General features: G+C 47.8%; 1 protein-coding gene across 4 annotated transcripts in view; it reads left to right on the top strand.

Moving 5' to 3' along the window:
• The window catches only part of Actn1 (actinin alpha 1), a 93619-nt gene that overhangs the window by 42590 nt on the left and 27914 nt on the right, over nucleotides 1-23115 (top strand). For all 4 annotated transcript variants that reach the window (XM_031357873.1, XM_031357871.1, XM_031357872.1 and 1 more), the window contains exons 2-6: nucleotides 7511-7625; nucleotides 12209-12328; nucleotides 18738-18824; nucleotides 20622-20709; nucleotides 21176-21254. In XM_031357873.1, coding sequence (XP_031213733.1) covers nucleotides 7511-7625; nucleotides 12209-12328; nucleotides 18738-18824; nucleotides 20622-20709; nucleotides 21176-21254 — 489 coding nt within the window. The remainder of the gene's footprint in view (nucleotides 1-7510; nucleotides 7626-12208; nucleotides 12329-18737; nucleotides 18825-20621; nucleotides 20710-21175; nucleotides 21255-23115) is intronic.

The following is a 23115-nucleotide window of genomic DNA, read 5'->3' as shown; positions in this document are numbered from 1 at the left end:
TTTTTTTGAGAGAGAGTCTCACTACATTATCTAAGCTAACTTCAAACTGGTGATTCTCCTTCCCCAGCCTCGTGAATGCTGGGATTGCAGGCAAGCCCACCAGTGTTCCCTTGACACCAAACTTTAGCCTGTCCAGTACACTAGTTACTGTTTCTGCTGGGCTGGGAGGGTCAGGAGCTGCAGTCTTGAGGCAAAAACACTGGTCATGTTTTGAGTCCCTTGAGGTTAAACCATCTGTCCCTGTGGAATTTACTGGAAAGAAACTACAGAGAAAAAAAAAAGATTGTTACCAAGTGTTCTATTTAGCTGTGTTATCGAAGCACCAGATAGATGATGGGATTTCAGAGCTGAGAGAGGTTAATTTATCTGAGGTCACATGCCTAGCTGAACCAGGGCAGGCCGAGGTTTCCTGACTGTCTCCAGTCCTTTGAACAATAACTTCCCTGAAGTGAGCCAGGTTTGGTAACCTTGGTTCCAAGAGACAAAGCTGTGTCCAGGAGAGGTGTGGCTTGCAGGTGAAGCCTAGGCCTGTGGTAGGCTGCTGCTGTCCTTGTTCCTGCCTAGATGGTCTTATTTGGCTGCGGGGCATTGTTAACTCTGTCCTGGTGTCACTGGGAGCCTCTCTGGTCAGGTCACTTGAGCGTGGTCAGCCTGGATTGTGGATGGGGATAATAAAATGTCCAAAAGAAGAGGTTTGCCGTGGCAGAAGGCAGAGAGTGTAATCAGCCAACTGTGTTTTAGGCAGTTGGGCCAGGAGAGCAGCTAAGGATCCTGGGAATGTCAATTCCTGAAGCACAAGCGTGTTTGCATTTGGACACATTTGGTCCTAGTCATTTGTCATGTCTGTGTGATTGCACACAGCTCTAAACCTGTGTTTATGAGCAGTAGTTGCATACAATCTTGTTTCAGACTTCTTTGTTAATTACACATAATCATTTTCCTGTACTCACGTTGTTTCAGAAACTAACATATTAATCACTTACTAAGTGGACACATGGTGATTTACTTAACTATATGCCTTACTAATACAATTTGGGGTCTTTCTGGTTTTCTTCACTTTAGTTAAGCTAGGGAACAAATTTTCATGTTTAATGGCTTTTCTCTTTCTTTCTCTCTCTCTTTTTTTTTTTTTAAAAAAAAGATTTATTTATTTTATTTGTATGAGTATACTGTACCTGTCTTCAGACACACTAGAAGAGGGCATCAGATCCCTTTACAGATGGTTGTGAGCCACTATGTAGTTGTTGGGAATTGAACTCAGGACCTCTGGAAGAGCAAGCAGCTCTTAACCAGTGCTCTTAACTGCTGAACCATCTCTCTAGCCCCCACGCCTTTTCTTTATTTGGCATTTTATACCCAGGATAGAGTCTCCAAATTGGGGTGTATAGTTCAGGCCTGTTCTGGTTCACATTGGCAAGTTCATTTCCTCTAGAGTTGTAACCAATCAGCTTGCACACAGTTGTATGGGGGGGGGCGGGCATTGCCTTGCATACTGTCTAACAACAGGAATTAGCAGGAACTCGTTTTTGCAAATATAATTGCTTTCTATTGCTGTGATAAGCATCAGGACCACAAGGAACTTGGGGAGGAAAGAATTTACTGTGCTTCCATGTCCAGATCACAGTTCATCAGAGAGGGAAAGCAGGGCAGGTACTCAAGCAGGAGCAGAAGCAGAACCACAGACGATGGCCTCTCATTGGCTTTCTAAAGCTCACAGTGAGCTACCTTTTTTATATTTCCAAGGGCTGCCTGCCCAGGGGTGGCATTGCCACTGTGAGCTGCCTCCCTCACCCTCAATCAATTGTTTAGAAAAGGCCCCCATAGATTTGCCTACAGGATAACTGGATGGAGGCAGATCCTCAGTTGAGGTTCCCTCTTGCCAAATGATCCTACCTTGTGTCAGGCTGACCAGCTAATCACACGATGAGCTTACCTATTGTTTTAATTCACAGGGCATGGGAGAATGTGTATAGTCATCTAATGTCCTTTGTGAAACACATGGGCTGTTGAACAGTTCCAGCTGAGGAGTCCTCTCACTTCCTCAGAGGATGCCCCCTCCTCTACCTTTGATAGAAATGCCCCCAGCTCTTGCTACTAGATTCTCAAACGGCTGATATCACCAGTGTTCTTTAGGAGTGATAGACACGGGTATCGCTTGGTGCTTATCAAATGCACCACCTCTTGTCTTGTATATAACGTGTTAGCAGACTTAGAAAGGTCCCATGCCTTCCCACTGTGGGAGCACAGATACACAGTGAGGCTTAATTTAGACTTGGCTGCCGACTCTTTTTTTTGGAGGCAGACTGGGTCCTTGTGGCATGCATTCTATTTTCAGTGGTAGCAGGATTTAAAGATTGAGCAGTTCCACATAGAAGTCCAGGTTTCTGGCCCTTTTCTATTCTTGTTGAGGAATCACTATGAAGATCCAATGGGTTAAATGAAACAAAACACTCAGAAGAGGGGCCATCCCATAGTAAGCACACGCATGCTTAGTAAGCACAATTGCTGTCAGGTCAACTGCGGCATGCATGTTTGCCTCTGTTAGACCAGATTCTCCACAGGGCGTGTTTTGGGGTTGTCTCGGTTTCCAATAGACTGTTATTAACATCTAGTGGGTAGGGCCCATGATAGGTGCTGAACATCTGATGTCTAAGACCATGCGACTCTTCCAGCTGCAGAATATTCTGTCTGACCTTAGACCCTGAAGTGTCAAAGTCAAGATACCCTGCTTCCTTACTGAAGCCCTTGGTGTGGCTTAACCGGTCACCCTGGTCTTACCAACACTGCCTGGGTTTTTGTAGAATTACCATTATAAAGGGACTTCCTTACTCAGCTGGGGAGGGGCAAGGGACTGTGTGAACCCCTTCAGCACATTCATATGGTGCCCCCTCTGACATACAGCATGTCTAGCTCTGGGTCCCTCAGTCCATGGAGCTCTGAACTTTCCTGAAGCTCTCTGTCCTTTATCTTCATGAAAGCAGCTGCCTAGGATCTGTGTGTCACAGCGATCTTCCTGAGATGGTCATGGAGAGTTGCCGAAAAGAAGTCACCTGCACGGGGTCATTTGGGGACAGCTGCAGAGAATCCATATCTCTCACCAGCTGCCTGTTCTGCCTGGGGTCGTATCAGGCATGCTTCTTCGACTATGGGAGTTGAGATGACCTCCTCAGGCATGTCTTGTCTCTTGCTGGTCAGAGACCCAGTTCCTGAGTCCTGTTTCCCATGCCCATCTTTTTCTGGTGCACTTCCCTTTGGGTGGTCTCCCATCTCTTGACTATTACCCACTAGCCCCCTTCCTTACCTCTCACCGCCTTGCTACCCAGAGAGGCCGTCTCTCTCTTGCCAGCACTGCTGACGCTGGAGTGGCTTTCCAGAACCCGTGTGGCTTTCATTTTCCAGCAACTGGTTTTCGGTGGAATTTCATGAAATTTGACTCACTTGTGTGATCACTTAAAGTTTCAGCCTTGGTTCTACATCCCTTCCAGCACTCTGCCCATACCTGAGCCACAAAGCCATGTCATTCTGGGGAGTAGAAGTTATGAGGAAGTTAGAGTCAGTGTCAATGGCCTGAGGAAAGACACTTAAACCTCTCTGATCCTGTGGCCTCAGTTACAAAATGAGGATGTTGAACTCAACATCTTTTCAAACCTAATGCCATTGATGGAGTATGCTTATAGTATGCACTTTAAAGACAGTAGCTTTCTCCCTCTGGCATGGAGATAGTGGTGCTTAGAAGCTATGAAGTAGCCCTATTCCCATCCCCCAGCTCAGGTACCCCCTTCATGTTTTTGTTTTGAGATAGGGTCTCACTATGTAGCCCTAGTTGTCCTAGTATGTAGATCAGGCTGGCCTTGAACTCACAGAGGTCCACCTGCCTCTTCCTTGAAGTGATGGGGTTAAAGGTGTGTGCTGCCCTTGCCCCCCTCCTTGGGTTTTAAGAAGATTCTCAACAGACCTTCTGTTAAGTCCACAGTGTCTACATTGTCACTTTCATGTGGCTGTTGGATTCCTGAGTTGGAGCTGTGACAAGCCACTCATCCACAGTGATAGATGTGAGGTCTTTGTGGGTATCTCTGTGGCCACCTCACCTCACTGCAATTCCTGTGCGGTGCCGCCACATAGCTTGTGGCCTTCCTGTGTTTGCTTGCCTCCTCCCACTAAGGTCAAGGCTACAGCTGACAATGACATTAAGAACACAGCCCCTGGCTGTAGTCCCTGCAGGGTGTGACTATTTGGAAATCTTAATAGAAACTACAATGGAGGCCATCTTCAGGGCCCAATTAATGTGTATTTCAGACACATTAATATTTTGGGGCCATTATTAATATAAACAAATACTCCTACTTGGTTAGTGTTATTTCATTTAAGCCTTGCCTCAGTTGTTCCTGGTAGTTAACTGTTGTCCCCCTTGTTTAGTTCTAAAAACTGAGGCCTGTGGAGAAGGCTATGTGGTTATAGACACCTTTGAGCCAGGAGACAGAAGAACATGTTCTCAAAAACTAGGGGGCATCCTTAAGGTGTATTAAAGGAGACATGTTGCCATGGTAGTTGGAACATGGTAGAAGTCGGGAAGCTGAGACCCAGGCCCTAGGAGCTGAGACAAGATGTGTCTCACTGGCCAACCCATGTACTTCCCTGCTTTGTGTCCCTCAGATATCCTGCTATGTAGATGAGATCTTTCCTTCATTCCGCAGCTATTAGGTACCAAGGTCAGGGAGGGATGAGGGAACCCACGTTCCTCCCAGTTTTCTCTCCCTGTCCAAGATCTGCAGAGACTGGCAGGTGGTTGCACATGAACACATGTGCATGTATGTGTGTATATGTGTGCATGGGGGGAGAGGTAAGGGAGTAGAGGGGTGCAGCAAAGGCACTGCCACAGCTCTGGGAGAAGGTCTCGGTGTGGTTCTTGCCTTCGCATGGCTCCTGCAACCCTGTGTGTGGCACACCCCTCCTCCAAGCACATTTCTAGAGCGCAGTGGATCCTGTGGAGAGGCCGACCATCTTCTCCCTCTCCCTGTCTCCTTGTTAGACTGTGAGATGAACAAGCTCCTGGAGGAGAGTGAAGACTTTTGGGATGAGAGAACGTTAGATAAAGAAAGGCCCTGGGATGCAGGCAGGCCTGTGGGTCCTTGCCCTTCCATTTAAATGAGGTTGGCCCGTTAGGCCTCTGAGTGTAGCACTGCCCACCCTACTGGGTGCTGTATGGAGCCAGGAGTTTCTGCAGTGAGTGTCCCTTTGGCTGCTAGCTTTTCCTCCTTGCTGACTCCCGGGGGCACTGCTAAGGAGATGGTCTTTCTGTGGGAACCTTGCAACCTGGAGAGAACATAGTCGCGTGGTGCATGGTGGTCTGTGTGGCTTCTCTATGATACACAGGGTTGCTGTCAAGGCTTTACTGCCCCCTCTGCCGTATCTGTTCTTTAAGCACCCATTAGCACTAGTCCCAAAGGTTCCTCTGCGGTACCTGGAAAGGTGGGGCCTTGGATAGCTTGGTGGCTGGAGGCAGGGCGGGGTTATGGAGGGGGGTCGGGGCAGAGTTGAGCCATCCTTCTCCGGCCTTGTCATGGTTTTTTTGTTGTTGTTAGTTTTAGGGTTTTTTGTGGTTGTTGTTGTTGTTGTTGCTGCTGCTGCTGCTGCTGCTGCTGCGTGGGTGGGTATCTTTTTCCTTCTACTGTTAATGGCACTCCCACTATGTGGCAGGCACTTTGTAAATCGGTTTTGAAATTCTGTGAACTTGAAAGTGCCTTGCAATCCCCACTTTACTGCCAAGAGAAGTGGAGTTCAGAGAACAGTGGATTCAGATCTGGTTCATAAGAAGCCTGTGTTCTTAACATTGTATTAGCCCACATCCCCCATGCCTGGCTTTATGGCTACTGCTTGTAGGGCACTTTAATACTTTGGAGGGGTTCAGGGCACTAAGTCTCAGGACTGTGTGGACTAGGGCTTTTATTGACTCTTCCTTGAAAAGCCTATTAGCCCCAGAGCTTTGTCCTGGAGACCTGAACAAACGCAGGTGTTGTTTTGGGGCCCTGCAGCTTCCCCCAGGAAATGGGGCTGGCTGCTTTCTACAGCACTCTGCCTCTTTCACAAGCCAAGTCTTTCAACAGCCTCTTCCTCCCTCAGCTCCTTCCCCCTCCTCAAGACCAGGTTAATAAACCTGGAGAACTCACAGCCCTCGGCTGGGCAATTCCAATTTGTCTTCCAGTTGCTGGCACTGGCCGGTTTCCCTGGAAGCCTTTGGCCGAGGGTTGAAGAGCCTGGAAGAGGCTTAAGAGCAAGGTGTTGGGAGATAGGAAATGTTGATCATGGAATAAGACACACCCATCCCTAGCCCCAGTGAATGTGCAGTGTGGTGGCTCTGGGCCAAAGTGAAGTAGGGACAGGTGGCAATTGGAGAGATTGTGTAAAAACAGAGTAATTATACTTACTCTTAAGATCTACACATTCTCTGTAATATTCTGAAATGTAACTCGGCAGCCGTGGGGGTGGGGTACCTGGTGGACCTATGCCAAGATGCCCTCCTGAGAAATCATGCCCTGCAACAAATCAAATATAAGGGAGGTTTATTTGGGGGAAGGGGAGGGAGAGAAGGGGTAGAGGTGGACAGACAGGAGCAAAGCCATGAGGGCAGAGAATGGGGGGACAGAGAAGGACAGAAAGAGGGAGGAGGGGAGAGGGAGAGAGACAGAGACAAAGAATGACTGGCTGGGAACAGAGGAAGGAAAACAGAGCTGGGGTACTGAGCAGACCTTTTATATCTCACCCCATGCCTGGCAGTGGCAGGTAATGATGGCAGGTTTAACCGCTGCTAGGTCCCTGGAAGGAGCCTAGCGGAAGTTCCTGTAAGCTAACAATCCTCTCTTCCTGTTTAATTAAAAATGAGGAGCTAGGATGGTGTACAGGTGGGGCAGGAGTGGGGTGGTTGTCCTGTTCTTTAGATTACTTCCTGATGACTGGGGGCGACGATGTCTTTGGGGGCTCTAAGAAAATTGGAAAGCTGGCCAAGTCCTGGAGAGCTGGCTGCTTCACTGCTGTTCATATCACTGATGCAGATATCCATGAGAATATCTGCAACTGGGAAACTACAGGTGCCATTGAAGCATCTGCGAGGGTAGATGGAGCACGGATGGGGAGCTGCCCTGGAGCGGTCCTGGTGGGGAGCTCCCTTGGAGTGGTCCTAGATGCAGATTTTGAATATAAACCCCTGGACCTGGCAGGATGATGGGACAGACAAATATACTAAGGGCAGAGGGTAAAGTTAATGTGACCATATGGAACAACCACACTAAGAGCTTCTATGAGTTCTGCTGAGTGGGTGGCCATCTTCTCTGGTCCGTTCAGGTGGCTAGTACGGTGAGGATGGCCCAAGCCTGTTGAAGGCCTGTCCTAGAACAACTGTTAAGGAAGTGTAGGGTGAGGACCCTGGAAGCCACTGAGGCCTGTGGTGAGTACCTCAGAGACTACGTGGCTCATGAGGAAACTGACCATCTGTTTTTCTTCCCTTTTGTATTAGACATTCACGGCCTGGTGCAACTCCCACCTGCGCAAAGCAGGGACACAGATTGAGAACATTGAAGAGGACTTCCGAGATGGCCTGAAGCTCATGCTGCTCCTGGAGGTCATCTCAGGTGAGCCGGCCCTGGCCCAGGATGGGGGAGGTACCTCTGGGCTCTGTCCTAGCATTAGTTGTGTTCTGTCCACATTCACGTTGGCTTCCCTGGGCACCAGGCGCACACACGGTGCATTTGCATACATATAAGCAAAATACCCATTTAAAAAAATACAAAAACAAATGGATTAAGGTCATCACTTTTAATGAAATAGCATCATGACAATAAAGTAACAGCACTTACTCTTGTTCCTTGGAGGGATTGCCCTAATGACCTTATCATGCCATTTGGACTATCACCATGCTGGGACCAGCCAAGCTTCCAGGACCTGAATCACTAGGGGACATACCATATAGCGTTGTCCCCTGGGGTGCTCAGGCCCTCTATTTTTGCTGCAGACTTCATCAGCTTAAACCTAACCTGGGACTACAGACTGCTTGCTCTGCCTCTCCTTTTCTTTCTAACTCTTTGCCTTCCATTTCCTTCTTTTGCTGTCCCCTTTTAGCCTTTGTCCTATGGGCGTCTGGTGACTCCCACCTAGAGGAAACCATCGAAGGCCTTAGGTTCTGTCTCCTCCCTGTCTCCTCCTCCCTGCAGTCCTGCTTTGTGAAGCCGCCCTAGGCCTAAGATCCTCTGACAGCCCAAATATGGTCAGGTTTGAAGGGAAGGCTTTTGTGCCTCCCCAGGGCTTCCAGCCTGGGTCCACATTCCTTTGCAGAACCCTTAGGATCATTTGAGAGCTGGCACCTGCTTTCTTTCCTACTAACTCTTCCCAAAAAGGTAGAGGATCTCAGGCCCTCTGCCACTCTGGGAGGTTCTCCCAGCTCCCCGGATGACACGCTGTCCCGTTCCCTGTGTTTGTGTGACTTCTGACAGGCCTCATTTTTTAAAAAAACAGCTTTTCATATTTCCTTTAAAGTGAAACCTGAGCAGGGCAAAATATACACAATGGAAAACATAATCATTTGGGCTTTTTTTTTTTTTAAAGGGGAGGGATTATTTATTTTGGCTCATGGCTTTACAAGAGTCATCCTGTTGTGGCAGGGAAGATGTGGTAGAGCAGATCAATAGGCATCATGATAGGCCAAGAAAAGGGTGTGTGAGCTGGGCAGTGGTAGCTCATGCCTTTAATCCCAGCACTTGGGAGACAGAGGCAGGTGGATTTCTGAGTTCGAGGCCAGCCTGGTTTACAGAGTGAGTTCAAGGCCAGCCTGGTCTACAGAATGAGTTCCAGGACAGCCAGGGGTACACAGAGAAACCCTGTCTCAAAAAAAAAAAAAAAAAAAAAAAAAAAAAAAAGAAAGAAAGAAAGAAAAAAGAAAAGGGTGTGTGAAGAGGCCAGAGCAATTTTTTCCAGTGATATTCTTCCTCCAAAAGCCCCGCCTTCTGCTTCACCATCTTTTAATGATGCTGTCACATTATGAAGACGTCAAGGCATTAACCTGTTGATTGGGTTGGATCCCTAATGATGTAATTATCTCTGAGAGCGCCCAGGCATGTACTTGACTAATCTTGTTGTCTCTTACTCCTAATTCAAGTCAACACTTAAGACTGAGCACCACACTCTGCCTCTTGTCAACCTGACGTCACTTTAAATCCCGGCATTCCACCTCTGGACCCCAAAAGACTACATTCAATTGATCTCCACGAGTTCTCATGGACTTGACAATTCCAACATTGTTCAGAAATCTAAGCCCAGAGTCCTTACTGAGACTCAAGGCAATCCCTTATTTGTGAACCCCTGCAATAAATACTTCTAAACTACTGTGACACTAATGAGAGAGCTGGGGGCATAACAAGGGAGAATAGTACTGAAATAAGACTAGAACTCAAGAGTAAAGACTGCAGCCTGCACAACCATGTCCAGTCCTGAGGAGGCATGGTGGTATGATGTGAGCGTTGGTGGGCTTGGTTAACCTTCTCTTCCTCGTGCTTTTCTTCTTGTGTTGGCTGCATCCACTGCCCGAGGCTTTCATTAGCAGACATTCCATATTCCCAGCATCTTCAGCATCTGTGGGGTTTCCATTAGAGCATAGGCTTTACCCCAACAGAACTCTTCGTAGGTAATTCAACCGTGTTATACCTTTCCCAGCCTCCCAGGCCTTCCTTTGAAATCTGGATAGATGCCACCATAGCTCTGTAACTCTTGAATTCTGCACGCCTACAAAACCAGGATCATAGGGATGAAGCCAAGCTTTCTGCACATTCCCCTGTCCCACATTGCAGTGGCCTCTGAGTGCCCGGATGCTGAACATAGGAAAATGTCTCTTGGAGCTCTCTCTTCTCAAAGGGAAACTTTTTTTCTTAGGCCTTACTTTTGTGTTGTTATTAATTCTTAGTCACCATATAAAGTAATAGGTTTCATTATACATGCATATGCCTCAATCCTTTGTTCTGATTCATCTCTCTTTCTCGTCGGCCTCTCCTGGAGGGAAGGAAAGTCCTTCCAACGAGTTTACAGCTTTATATAATGGAGCCTGCGATGGGTGGGGTTTGGCCAGTTCCTTATATGTCAAAGGCATCCTTATTAAGACATTTTCCTCCTAACCTAGAGTGCTTGGATTTTTGTTTTGTTTTCTTTTTGTGTTTTTAAAGAGGAGGGATAGTTTATCCTGGAGCTGTTTCAAATGACCATGGCCCAGAAACACAGATTTACTTTACCCCAGATTCTATATTACAGCATGGCTCGTGAAGCTTTTGTAGTTATACGGAACAGAGAAAGTCATAAGTCAAGGCAATTTAAAAATACGTTGGTGGCTGCATCATACAGACAGTTACAACAAGATGGGGCATGCTCTTCTAGAGGCCCGAGATGCTATCTGATGACATTCTAAGCTTTGATTGGAGCTAGTAGTCTGCTAGGTCAATAGTGTCCAAAAGATTTCTGTCAGAAGTAGTTAGGTCCCACACAGTGGAGAGAGGACTTGGCTGGGCCCATTAAGAAAGAAACTCCTGGATCTTATCAATACTGTCAAGGGCTTCTTTTTAATGTTGCTGATCTTCAACAGTCACATGCTGCCTTCCTGTCCACAGCTTTTAGCTTGCTCTTTTTCAGGCGAACCTTCAGGTTTTTCCAGATTGTCCCATTTGCCCTTGATTCTCACTGTAAACCTTGCTAAGAGCACCTGCCAATAAAGACATGCAGCCTGGATGTGATGGATGCTGTCTTGAGATTCCATTAGCCCATTCCCCTTAAACGCAGCTTCCCACCGAGTTTCAGGCCGCCCTCAGAATAGACAAATTCTCTGCCATATTGTAACACGAATGCCTCCAGTCCATTCATGTGCCCTGGCCCTATCTGCCTGGCTTTGTTTTGTAGCATTCTGCTCTTCTGACTTGCTCATTAAGCTTTGCTTATAGCATGCTTGAACTCCCCTGGTACGCATCTACTTATACTTCCGTCTTGCTTCCATGCACCTGTTTCATGTATCATTTTGGAGGTGTCAGCTCATCGTGGTGGGGTCCTTTTGATAGGTCCCTAGGCAGTGTCTGTCCTGGGGGGTAAAGTGTTTTTAGTGGAGCATTTGGCAAACCAACCCCACCTCTCTATACACACACCGTCTCTCAGATTCTTTGAGTCTCTTGATCTTGAAGCTTGAGGAGCGGAGGTCCTTCTATGGAAAAGGGGAGGGTGTGAGAGGAAGCTGGCCCTGGAGCAGAGTGGAGGGTACCCACATGAACGGAGTGTAACAGCATAAGCAGAGGTTTTCCAGTGAGTGGGGTCAGGAATACTAGAGGCAGCTCATTTCAACACAAGGAGGCTTTTGTCAAAATACTTAAAAGTGACCTGAAACCCGTGTCCTAAACAAAGTTCTCTGGCCCTTTAGAAGAGCTGTCCCTTCTGTCCTGACACAACTCCTTGCAGTGGTAGTCTGACATGCCTTTCCTAACCAGTTCACAGTTCTTTTCTTCTTTCTCCTCTTTCTCCCTTCTTTTCCTTCTTCTTTTCATATTGGACTACAATCATGTCAAAGGCAGGAAACTTGTTTACTCACATATTCCAAGCACCTGGCCAGTTTCTGGCATCTGTTAGTAACATAAGAATAAATGCTGGGGTGAGAGAGAGTGCTCAGTGGCTAAGTGGCTGGCTGCTCTTCCAGAGGAACCGGGCTTGGTACCAGATATCCATAGTGGGTGGCACACAATTCCCTGTAACTTCAGCTCCATGGGATCCAGTGCCTTCTTCTGGCTTCCTCAAGCCTGCGAGTGTGGGCACATGCACCCACAGACTCTCTCACACACACACTCTCTCACACACACACACACACACACACACATACACGTACACACACAGATCTTAAAGATAGACATTTTGAGCAGATACACACAGGATTGTCTCTGGGAAATGGAAGATAAAGAATCCAGGTAGCCGTGCGGTGATGGCGCATGCCTTTAATCCCAGCACTTGGGAGGAAGAGGCAGGCAGATTTCTGAGTTCGAGGCCAGCCTGGTCTACAGAGTGAGTTCCAGGACAGCCAGGGCTATACAGAGAAACCCTGTCTCAAAAAAACCAAAACACAAAAAAAGAAACACTTCAGATGTGGGTCACCCTGGCTCTTGGGCACTTGCACCTCACCTTCATTTTCCTTCCTCTTCTTCAGGTGAACGCTTGGCCAAGCCGGAGAGAGGCAAGATGCGAGTGCACAAGATCTCCAACGTCAACAAGGCCCTGGATTTCATAGCCAGCAAAGGGGTCAAGCTGGTGTCCATCGGAGCTGAAGGTGAGGCTGATAAGCTGTGGTTGTTGATTCCTTGGTCCTTTCTCCCCTCACTCCTGGGTTCACATGCATCTGGAAACAAGTACCCACCCCCTTCATTGTTCAGCCACACCAGAACTTGCCCCTTTCCCATTCTCTCACTAAAGTCTTTATGATGTGCAGTTGTACACGGAATGCCGGGCATCTCACCTGTTACACCCCAACCCCACTCCTGTGTCCTGTGGGGTGCTCTGTGGGGGGGACAGTACAGATGGGCTCCTGGTGGCTGACAGGGCCCTGGGGGAGACTCTGCTGTTCCCGAAGTAGCTTTATTTGATTTTTGAGACAGGGTCTCACTATGTAGCCCTGACTATCCTGGAACTCACTCTGTAGACCAAGCTGACCTTAAACTCACAGAGATCCACTTGCTTCTGCTCCTCCTGAGTGCTGGGGTTAAAGGTGTGTGCACCCACCATACCACCTTTTAGGGAGGTCCTAAGCAGCATTCTTAGTAGCTTCTCCCAGCACCATAGGGCCCTGGCTCTTTTCCTATCACTTCTGAACGGTCTTTGCTTTTTTGTTTTTTTGTTTTGGTTTTGTTTTGGTTTTGGTTTTTTCAAAACAGGGTTTCTCTGTACAGCCCTGGCTGTCCTAGAACTCACTCTGTAGACCAGGCTGGCCTCAAACTCAGAAATCTGCCTGCCTCTGCCTCCCAAGCACTGGGATTAAAGGCATGCACTACTACTGCCCAACTGGTTTTTTTTTTTTGTTTGTTTTTTTAAACAAAAAAGCTGTTGAAGCTATTGTTGACACGCTCTTCACAGTTAGAAGAATGTAGCAGGGCTCCTGGTATGCACCAGGCTCTGAAGAAGCAGCTAAAATATTCTAACCAGGCCCTCTGATAATGTAACCTATGGACACAACACGAGTGTGTACATTGGGCTCCTGTTGGAGGATGTCAAGAATTCATTGACACCATCTTAACTCACTTGGGTGTGAGGAAAAGCCATGCTGAAATGCTTTAAGCTGCAACCCCCCAGGTGGAGTCTTTCTAATGCTCACCCCCACTGTAGGAAAACGTGCTCACAGATGATCGTGCTGCAGGCTTGGGTCCTATCTTCTGTGAGTGGCCAACCTACAGCCCCAGTCCAATCCAAGTATGACATCAGAGAACTGCATCTGGGGGATATTGCTCCCCTTAAATCTGTAAGAGCAGATCTCTTGATCTATAATGGTAATGAGAAAAGTCCTTTTGCTTCTAGACCTGGAAGGGCTTTATGCATATCTGCCAGCTTTAACAGGGGTGACAAACTGCAGTGTGTGGGGTTGAATCCAGTTGACAAAGGCCTTGATGCACAGCCACATCTGCTCCTTGGCCTCTCTGTCATCTGGTGCAGCTTTGGGTGTCAGCATTGAAGCTCAGCAGTTGTTATAGCGACCACGTGGCCAGTGAAGCCAAAGCAATTTCCTGTCAGGCTCTTTATTGGGAAAGTTGGCTGACCCCTTCCTTGTGGTACTTGTCTGGCCTGGTGCTGAAGGTGGTAGCCATGCCTCTGGATCCTGGCAGCCTTGACCATCTCAAGGGCAGAGGCAACGTTCCTTTTACCCTGTGGCCACAGCTCCTAGCTGATGACAATGGGTGTAGTTCAAAGCACGTGTGTGGCAGGTACTCAACTTTGTGGCTGGAAAAACATTCTTTGCTTCTTAATAAGAATAAAAAGAACATCTTGTTCTACCAGGAGGGATTGAAACCTTGGACAATTTTTTCAGGCAGAGGAAGCCAAGAAAAATGCCACTCAATGGTCTGGCACCAGTTCAGGTCCCCACTAGAGTAGGGAAGGAGAGAATGTATAAAATGGGCTTGGGGAAACAATAGGGATAGGTGGGAACTGCAGTGAATCGAGAGAGCTTTTCCTTCCAAGAAGGACGGGCTCACCTAGATCCAATCAACTGTTGCAAGTGGAAATGCAGGGCTGTTAATGGCAGGTTTAAAAAAAGAAGCCGGAAAAAGCAAGAGTTTTAGAAAGGAAAAATTGGGGAAGGACCACCAAAGAGGAAGGGAGAGAGGTGGAAGATGGATGAGCATGTCTTGTGCTAGCCTGAGCCTGACCCAACAGGAGGCATCCGGGGATTACCTCATCGGGACAGGCTGCTGAAGTGGGTTTGACAAGACTGTGTTTTAGGGTGGAGGGTGCTGAGGCTCAGAACAATTGCCAGAGAGGTAGAATGTCAGGCCGCCCTGAACTATACTGCATTTTCACAGCAGAGTCAGGCCCAGGCCTGGGGTTCACGCTCCAGGGCCAAGATCTAGGCCTCTTCCTATCTGATAAGCTCCACTGTGCCCCCTGACACATCATAGCCTCCCTGGCACTGCTCAGCCTCTGCCAGGCCACGTGGGTCCCTGTTCCCCATTGCTGTGCTGATCCAGTACCTTCTGGTCCCTTTAACCTTGTTGTAAAGTGAGATAGTCACTGTGTTTTTACAGTCATAGGAAACAAGGCTGAGACTTCTGGGTTCAATCTAAGCCCAGGATGCTCTGGGATGGCCTTAGGAAACCAGTTGAACACACTGTGGGGTTTTGCTTTCTAAGGGACAGCACTTTAGTGCTGATGCTTATGAATTGAAGGCCATGGGGCAGATCTCCTAGAAGGGAGGACTCTTGGAAGTGGGACCTTGGGGACTGCTAAGGACCACATGTGGGGAGCAGGCCCTAGCAAAATATCCCTCCACTCCAGCACTGACTGGCCAGGCCTGGCAGAGAGATGCTGTGTATAGACCAGTCCTGGAGAGTTTGTAGAATGGAAGCCGTGCTCTTGTGGGCTTGCCTTGTCCCTGGGGTGTCTAGATGGAGCAAGTTCATGTTGTAAGCAAGGAGTTAGAACCAAGCCCTGGGATTTCTTCTACCACACTTGTGTCTGGGACAACCTAGATTTTGTGAAGCGGAGGCTTGGTTGGGTTGAGGGCTTGGGATTTAACCAGGGGAGAGGGGACCCAAGTGGAACTTTTAAAGTTTGAGATTTAGAGTGAGAGGAAGCTTGATGTTTGGGTGCCAAGAGCTTGGGGCCATCTCTGCAGTCCAGATCTGTCAGGATGGGGGCATAGTGGCTGCCTGAGCCTTAGCCTGGAAGCTTGTGGCCCTGGAGCTCCACACCTATCATGCCGCACGGGGTCATTCTGCTCTTTACATGTGGGCAAGGGATTGCATTCCTTGAGTATGGAGGAGAAACAAAATCTCAGCTGGCAGGATGTGAGCCGTGTTTAGCTCACCGTGGACCCGGAATGGCAGCGCACCCCATTCTTCTGAGCAGCCCCTGCCGTCAGGCTGCCTGTGAGGTGGGGTACCCCTGGTCTACCTGTGAGCTTTGAGGGTGTTATGAGACTAACAGGGCTGAGGCAGTGAGGGATTCCTAACTGAACACACCTCACTGTCCTTCCTCTTCTCTGGTGCTAGTTTTCTGCCTCTTCACTATGACGTAGAATCCACTAAGTTCTAGGAGGTAGGAGAGGAATTATTAGGACCCCCCCCCCAAGAAAGAAACCACCTGTCTCCCTAGGACTTGAAAGGTCCCTGTGGAGGGGGGCACTGTTGGGCCCTTGTGGAGCCGGGCAGACTGGAAGAGAACATCCATTCTAGAAAGGGCTGAACTTCAATGTTGTCACTTTCATAAACTTAAAAAAATTTCCCCTTAGAGTCAGAATGCTATCCATAAAATTTCACTGTAAGGATCCCCCTCCCCCCGCCCCCTGCCTCATCATTAAAACCTCAGGAATGTGATGTTGAATGGTTCTGTTAATATCCATCTGAGCACAGCTGAGCTCTGTCACCTGGGCCTGCCTTGGGAGTGACTGAGCACTGATAAGTCCTCGGGAGCCAATGACAGGCCTGTGCGCCTCTGCCTATCATGATATATGCCTCATTCATTCGTTCATTTGTTCATTCATTCATTCATTCATGGAGGCCTCACTCAGTGCTAAGGTTTGCCCTGGGCTCTGAGGAGTGATGCAAGGCAGGAAAAGTCCCGACCCTTGTCTATCCAGAAGGCAACAGGGAATACCCACATATGTCAGGTAGAGAACAGGGAAGGGTAAAGGGAAGGCTATGGTGAGATGGCATGAGGGCAGGGGAGGGGAGGGGAGGGACAAACCATGTGGATATTCTGGGAGAGGGAGCAATGAAGATGCCAGAGAGGACAGAAGGAGAGGCCCAGGAGGCTCTACTAGCCTAAAGGGGCCACTGGACTCTGGGTGGAGTAGAAAGCCATGACTTTGAGCAGAAGCGAAGGGTGGTGGGGCTCAGGGGATTTAAGTCACTCTTTGTCCTTTGAACATAGTTTCCATGATAAATAACTGAACAACAGGTTATTTATACAGAAACCTTACTCTGTACTGCAGGCCTTTGGCCAGGGACAGAGATAGAATTTCACTGCCAGAATTGAACGGCTTTGAAATGCTCGGTCCCTGTTGCCAGTTTTTTTTGTTTTTTTGTTTTTTTGTCTTTTTAAATGCCAGATTATGCTTCTAGCTGCAGTATAATAATGTGTGTGTTTAAATTTGCGTTTAAAGTTAAGTAATGCAATGTCTGGGGAAATCATTTCCCAGACATGCCTGATTCCATGTCTTGTATTTATTCATGCCTCTTGCCTGTTTACTGATGAGAGCGTAGCCTCTGTGCATATCAGTTTAAACCTTTGCAGTGGTACAGATGATCAAGTACTGGAGGAAGTAGATCAGCGGGTCTCAATCTTCCTAACACTGCGACCCTCTAATACAGCTCTTCAGGTTGTGGGGACCTCCTCACCATAGAATTATTGTCATTTCTGCTTCATAGCCGTGTTTTTGCTACTGTTATGAGTTGTAAATATCTGATGTGTAAATATCTGATATACAACCCCTGTGAAGGAATCGTCTGACCCCCAAAGGGGCCAAGATCCGTGGGCTCAGAACAGTTGTTGTATATGAGAGCACAGTCTTTTATAAAGGTCATTATGAGGTGGGCCTTGGGAACACACACCTGCAATCCCAGCCTTTGGGAGGTGGAAGCGGGAGGAGCAATAGGTCAGCCTGGGTAGCTGAACCCCCAGCCCCCAGCTTTACATACTGATCTAATGCCTCCCCTGCAGTATTTCCTGCAGAGCTCTGGCTGACTGTACTGAAGGGGAAACAGTTGTCTGTCACCACAGCTGTCTGGGACTGGGGCCTGTGGCTTATTGCTATCTGTGGCTCTGTTAGCAAGTTACACCATGCCTCGTGTCCCAAGCCAACACTGGAGTTCCTTTGCCCAGCATACTAGTACAGACCCAGCGCAGTAGTATTGCAGAGGGGAATAAGTAAGACATCCCTTGGATACTTTGTTCTTCACCGAGAGCAGCTAGCCGTGGGCCAGCTTATTGTCCAGTTCTGCACACTGGTTTGGATTAAGGAGCCCTGAGTTGAGCCTCATCTTTCAGCCCACAAGACCGAAACAGCTCTGTGGCTTAGGCTGAATTAATAGTTTTCATTTGTTTTTAGATGTCCTTACTTTTATTTCATATGTGTTTGCCTATATGAATGTATATGCATCGTGTGCTCACAGAAGCCAGAAGCGAGCGTTGGATCCCCTGGAACTGGAATTACAGATGGTTGTGAACTGCCTTGTGTGGATGCTGGCAATGAAGCCTGGGTCCTCTAGAAGACTCTTAACCCCTGAGCCATCTCTCTAGCCTTGATTTATAGTTTTATTCTTGAAACCAAGCCTAGAAACCAAGAAAAAAAAATATATATGGAAAGGAAGAAAGGAAGAAGGAAAATGTGATTGAATTTGTAGCATGAAAGGTCTGAAAAGTGCAAGTACTAAATATAGCAGAGTATCTGAGCTGTCATCTTGAATGCATTTTAAAACAAAAAAATCTATTTTAAAACTTAGGGCCTCTCAATGTTGACCAATCAGATGGTTGTAAAGGGCACCTCTTAAAACAGATGTGTGTAGCTTTCTGTTCCCTCTGGCTCTCTGTGGGAGTGGCTATTTTGAGAGCTGTGATTGCCCATACACCCCCAGTTCATTGACCCCTCTCCCCACCTATGTGAGGGCTTAGAAATTTGTCCCGTCCCATCTTCAGACTGGGTGACTGGTTCAGGGTGTAGAGCATCCTTTCTGATGAACACACTGTCTCAAGAGGATCACCTGTTCCTTCCTCAAATAGGCTTCTCTCCTGGTCGATCGCACCAGCTTTCACAAAGTGTCTGTGTGGAGCTGGGTGTGGCTTAGATGTGGTGAGCTTTGTGTGTGCTCTGGGTATGAGGTGTGTGAATCCGATTCCTTGCACAAATAAATACATGAATGGAATAAATCAGTAATTTTTTCCCTCCTGGAAGTGGGCAAGTTGTGATGTTTGATGTCTAATGGTGTCTGTCTTGCTGCGATCCACCTCACATGTCCTGCCACTGTTTTCTGTAGAAATTGTGGATGGAAATGTGAAGATGACCCTGGGCATGATCTGGACCATCATCCTCCGTTTTGCCATCCAGGACATATCTGTGGAAGGTGGGTTTCTGCTTTGTTCTGTCCCTTCTTGAACTCACTTCTCCCCCTGCCTTCCCTACCCAGTCTTCCTCTCTAGGCTCATCCAGAACTCCCTCATATGATTTCAAATAACCCCCAAAAGTATGTCGTCCCATAGTGAGTGGCATTCCTCACTTTGAAATGACCAAGTCTGTTGTGATCACATGTCTAAAAGCCTCACTGGCCACCTAATGGGAAAGGATGAGAAATAGGAGGAGTCATAGGAAAGTGAGGGGAAACCCTTATCCACTGATGCGCTCATTGCTCCCCCTGGTGGCCAACTCTCAGATGTGGACAGGTTGCCCTGGTAAAAGAGAGTAATCCCTCTGTATTTCTTACTCGAGCCTTTTTTTTTTTTTTTTTTAAGCTTTGTGCCTGATATTCTGTTTTTATCACTTACTGTTCAGAGTTTTTCTGTACATGATATACATATACAAAAACCACCTTTTTAAACGATGACATTGAGATAAAATGCTTTTAAAATATACAGATTGAATATTATGTGTATGAGTGTTTTTACCTGCATGTATGTCTATATATTGTGTGTGTGCCTTGTGCCCCAGAGTCCAGAAATGGACATTAGATCTCCTGACACTGGAATTACAGTTGTCTGCCTCCCAGTGTGAATGCTGGCAACTGAACTTGAGTCCTGGAAGAGCAACAGGTACTCTTAACCTCCGAGCCATCTCTTCAGTCCTGTAAAGATTTATTTTATCTCTATATGTATATGCATATGTGTCTGTGTGTGGTTATGTACAGGTAAGTCCTGGTGTCCTCAGAAGCCAGACACATTGGTTCCTGGAGCTAGTGTTCCAGGCATTTGTGAGCTATTCTAACATGGGTGCTAGGAACCCAACTCAGGTCCCCTGCAAGGGCACTGAACCACCTCTCTAGCCCCATCCCAACTCATAAGTAGATTATTATTTATTTCAAGGCAGGATTTTACCATGTACCTCTAGTTGGCCTGGTAACTGCTATGTAGACCAGGCTGCCCTTGACGCCCTAGAGATCTACCTGCCTCTACCTCTAGAGTGCTGGGATTAAAGGTGTGCCGCATCACACCTGACTCCCGTGCCAACTTTACAGTTGGTTGCTTGTACTTGAATAGTTATAACCTTTGCACTGATTCTTTAGCATTACCTTAAAGTCCATTTTATGAACTGAATACATGAGGTCCCTCAGGAACCCACTTTAGTAAAGGCTACCACCTGCAGTTCACAGATCTGAACACACGGAGGCAGTGCAGCCTGCAACCTTGGTGCTGGGAGTTCACTCTCCCCTTGGCTGCCTGGCTTTACAGATACCCACCCGATCCACATACAATGACAGGACACCAGAGCCAGATCAATGCAGTAACAGGAAGAAGCCTTACTTTGGATGAACCTGGACAGGAATCCTTTCTTCCTGGTTCTCCATGCTCACCCTGTCAAGGGGCTTCTGGTCACCTGAGTTTCATGGATGCTTGCAGCCATCCTTGGAACAGTCACCAGTTGCTGACTTAGCTTATGTTACAGTCATCTCTCGAATAGGAGGGAGTTAGGCAGATAACCTGAGAAAGCTGCTGCTGTCTGGGCCTTGTAGCCTAAGGTGTGAGTGGCTTGCTTTTTTGTTTCTTAAATAACTTTTCCAACTTTGTCCAACAGATAGACAGGGTACCCTAGACCGCCTCCCTCCTTGTAACAATGGAGCTCTTGAGGTCCCTGTAGGGCCTCTCATGAGCAGTGCCCTCCCTCCCCTGGGTCAGCCCACTGACTTCCTCCCTCCACCCCTTTTTTACAGAGACATCAGCTAAAGAAGGGTTGCTCCTGTGGTGTCAGAGGAAGACAGCCCCATATAAAAATGTCAACATCCAAAACTTCCACATCAGGTGAGTACTGCAGCCAGGGGCTCACATGGAGGCTGGCCTGCCTCCTCAGGGCCTCACCTGGCCCTCCCCACTTAGTTGGAAGAGTCGTGGGTGGGGGGGTTCTTCTTGGGAACAGTATGTCCCTTTGAATCCACCATCCTGCACTGTGGCGTCTTGGACCTGACACCACATGGGATGCTGCCCATCATACCTCTGTTGATATTTGTGACACTGGCAAGACCCCCAAGATTGTGTCAGGAAGCCCAGGTTTCTAGACCAACAGGCTAAGTCTATAGGCTTTAGTGAAGAGATTGGGTGGGTGGGGTGGGTTCATCTCGACTTGCTAACCACTCAAAAAGGCTTGACCCCAATACCTGGGGATATGGTAGGCAGAAGTCTCCCTTCCTATCCTTGTCTTCTAAATCCTTCTTCAAAGGATTGCATAAACATCAGAAGTCACGTTCCCCCCATCTCTCTCCCTGGACAGTTGGAAGGATGGTCTTGGTTTCTGTGCCTTGATCCACCGACACCGGCCGGAGTTGATTGACTACGGAAAGCTTCGAAAGGTACTTGTGCTCCCTTGATCTCATGCTGTCATCTCTAGCTCGATGACTGGTCCCTAGTGGATGGAGACAAGCTGATGGAAAACAGGACAGGGTCACTTCTGGGACCCCAGTGTCCAGCCTTAAAGTTGTTGGCCTTATGGACCAGTTAGACTGAGCCCCATCCAGAAGCAAGCAGAAAAAGACTTTTTTATTCATCACCCAGCATGCACATCCCAGATCCCTTTGCACATATACAGCCCATCAAGAAAGCTACCAGCACTGAGGTGGCCATGTTTGAGCAATGGTATGCAAAGTGACATTTCTTCTTTCCCTTATTTCTGGTTTCATAAGGTCACAGTCTTAATTCATGATGTAAAGCATCTTGTATCCCGAGAGAGATTTTTGTCCCTGTGTCCCAGGCAGGCACTGCGGGTTCGATTTCTTGTGTTGCCCCTCAGTTTTATTTACGCTTTTGAGATGGTGATGGGTTTTACTATATTGCTCAGGCTGGTCTCCAACTCCTGGACTCAAGTGACCCTCAACCCCCCGGGTATCTGGGACTGAAGTCGTGTGCCATTATGTAACGTTCCTTTATATCTGAGTGTCAGGTTACTCAGTGATTTTTCTTGTGTGAGAAGTGTATGTTGAGGGGCAAGGAGGTGAGGCTGTTGTAAACTCATGGTGGTTGTAAGTGTTCAAGCTGGTAATGGGCACTGGCCTAGACACCTTGGTGAGGTCTTTCCTGAACCATTTTATCTACCATGAAGCCAGTGTCATGAGCTCTTCCCAGCTATACATTGATCCTGAATGGAATGAAAATGGAACTTGTTGGTGTATAGCCCTCTTGGCATGTGGTCTTCTAGAATGGACAAACCTGTTTCTCCCTTTTCCCCCAGGATACCTGAGGGCAGAGTCTAGACTACTACATCATGCAGACACACCTGTGCCCCAGAGCTTCTTGCTAACCAGGAACCAGGAAAGCCTTGATGACTCCTACCCAGGCAACTGGTGGTGGTGGCAGGGCCTCTGGTTTTAGGGTGAAAAAAAAAAAAAAGATTTTTGTGAGGCAGAAAGAGCAGATCCCCACCCTGTAGCCATCTCCGTTCCCTGCTAATAGAGAAGAGCCTGAGGCTTGGCCCTGTGTGCAGGCCTGGAGCCACTGTTCCTAAGCTAACCTCTAAGGGAGAAGTGAGTCCCAGCCTACCAGCTCAGCTGCTTTTGCATGGGGGAGAATGTTCCATATGTCACATGCCTATTGGAGAGCTTCCACTTTCTGACCCTTGAACAAGGCTGCCCTGAATTCCAGTGTACACATCTCTCTCTGACACCTCGGTTTCAATTCTTTGGGTGCCTCTCAGAATCCTGAGGACCACTGGATCCAATTGGGAATCCCATATTAAATGTTTTTAAATATTTTTTTCAGATTATTAATATAATTACATCATTTCTCTCTTCCTTTCTCCAAATCCTCCCATGAATCACCTCCCCATCCCCCGCCTTTTGCTCTCTTTCAAATCATGGCCACCTTTAATGCTATTGTTGTTTTCTTTAATTATTGTTGCTGTTGCTGCTGGGGGTGGTGTGTGTGTGTGTGTGTGTGTGTGTGTGTGTGTGTGTGTGTGTGTGTTCCTAAATACATAAATATAAACTGCTCAGCCCATATGTTACCTGTCTGATCGTGTCTTCAGGGCTGACCACGTGGTATTAGACAACTGCTTGCCGTACTCTTCCCTGCAGAAGGCTATCTCTCCACTTCTCATTGTTCCTTAGCTGCCTGCAGTTCTTTGGGTAGGGATGAGGCTCTCCCCCTTCCAAGTTAGCGTGTCTACCGGTACCACCATTTGTTCAGGTCCCGTGCAGGCAGACACGGTAGCGAGGCTTC

The sequence above is a fragment of the Mastomys coucha genome, unplaced genomic scaffold, assembly GCF_008632895.1.
Source record: "Mastomys coucha isolate ucsf_1 unplaced genomic scaffold, UCSF_Mcou_1 pScaffold6, whole genome shotgun sequence".
Taxonomy (NCBI): domain Eukaryota; kingdom Metazoa; phylum Chordata; class Mammalia; order Rodentia; family Muridae; genus Mastomys; species Mastomys coucha.
This window is presented reverse-complemented; position numbering and strand designations above follow the sequence as displayed.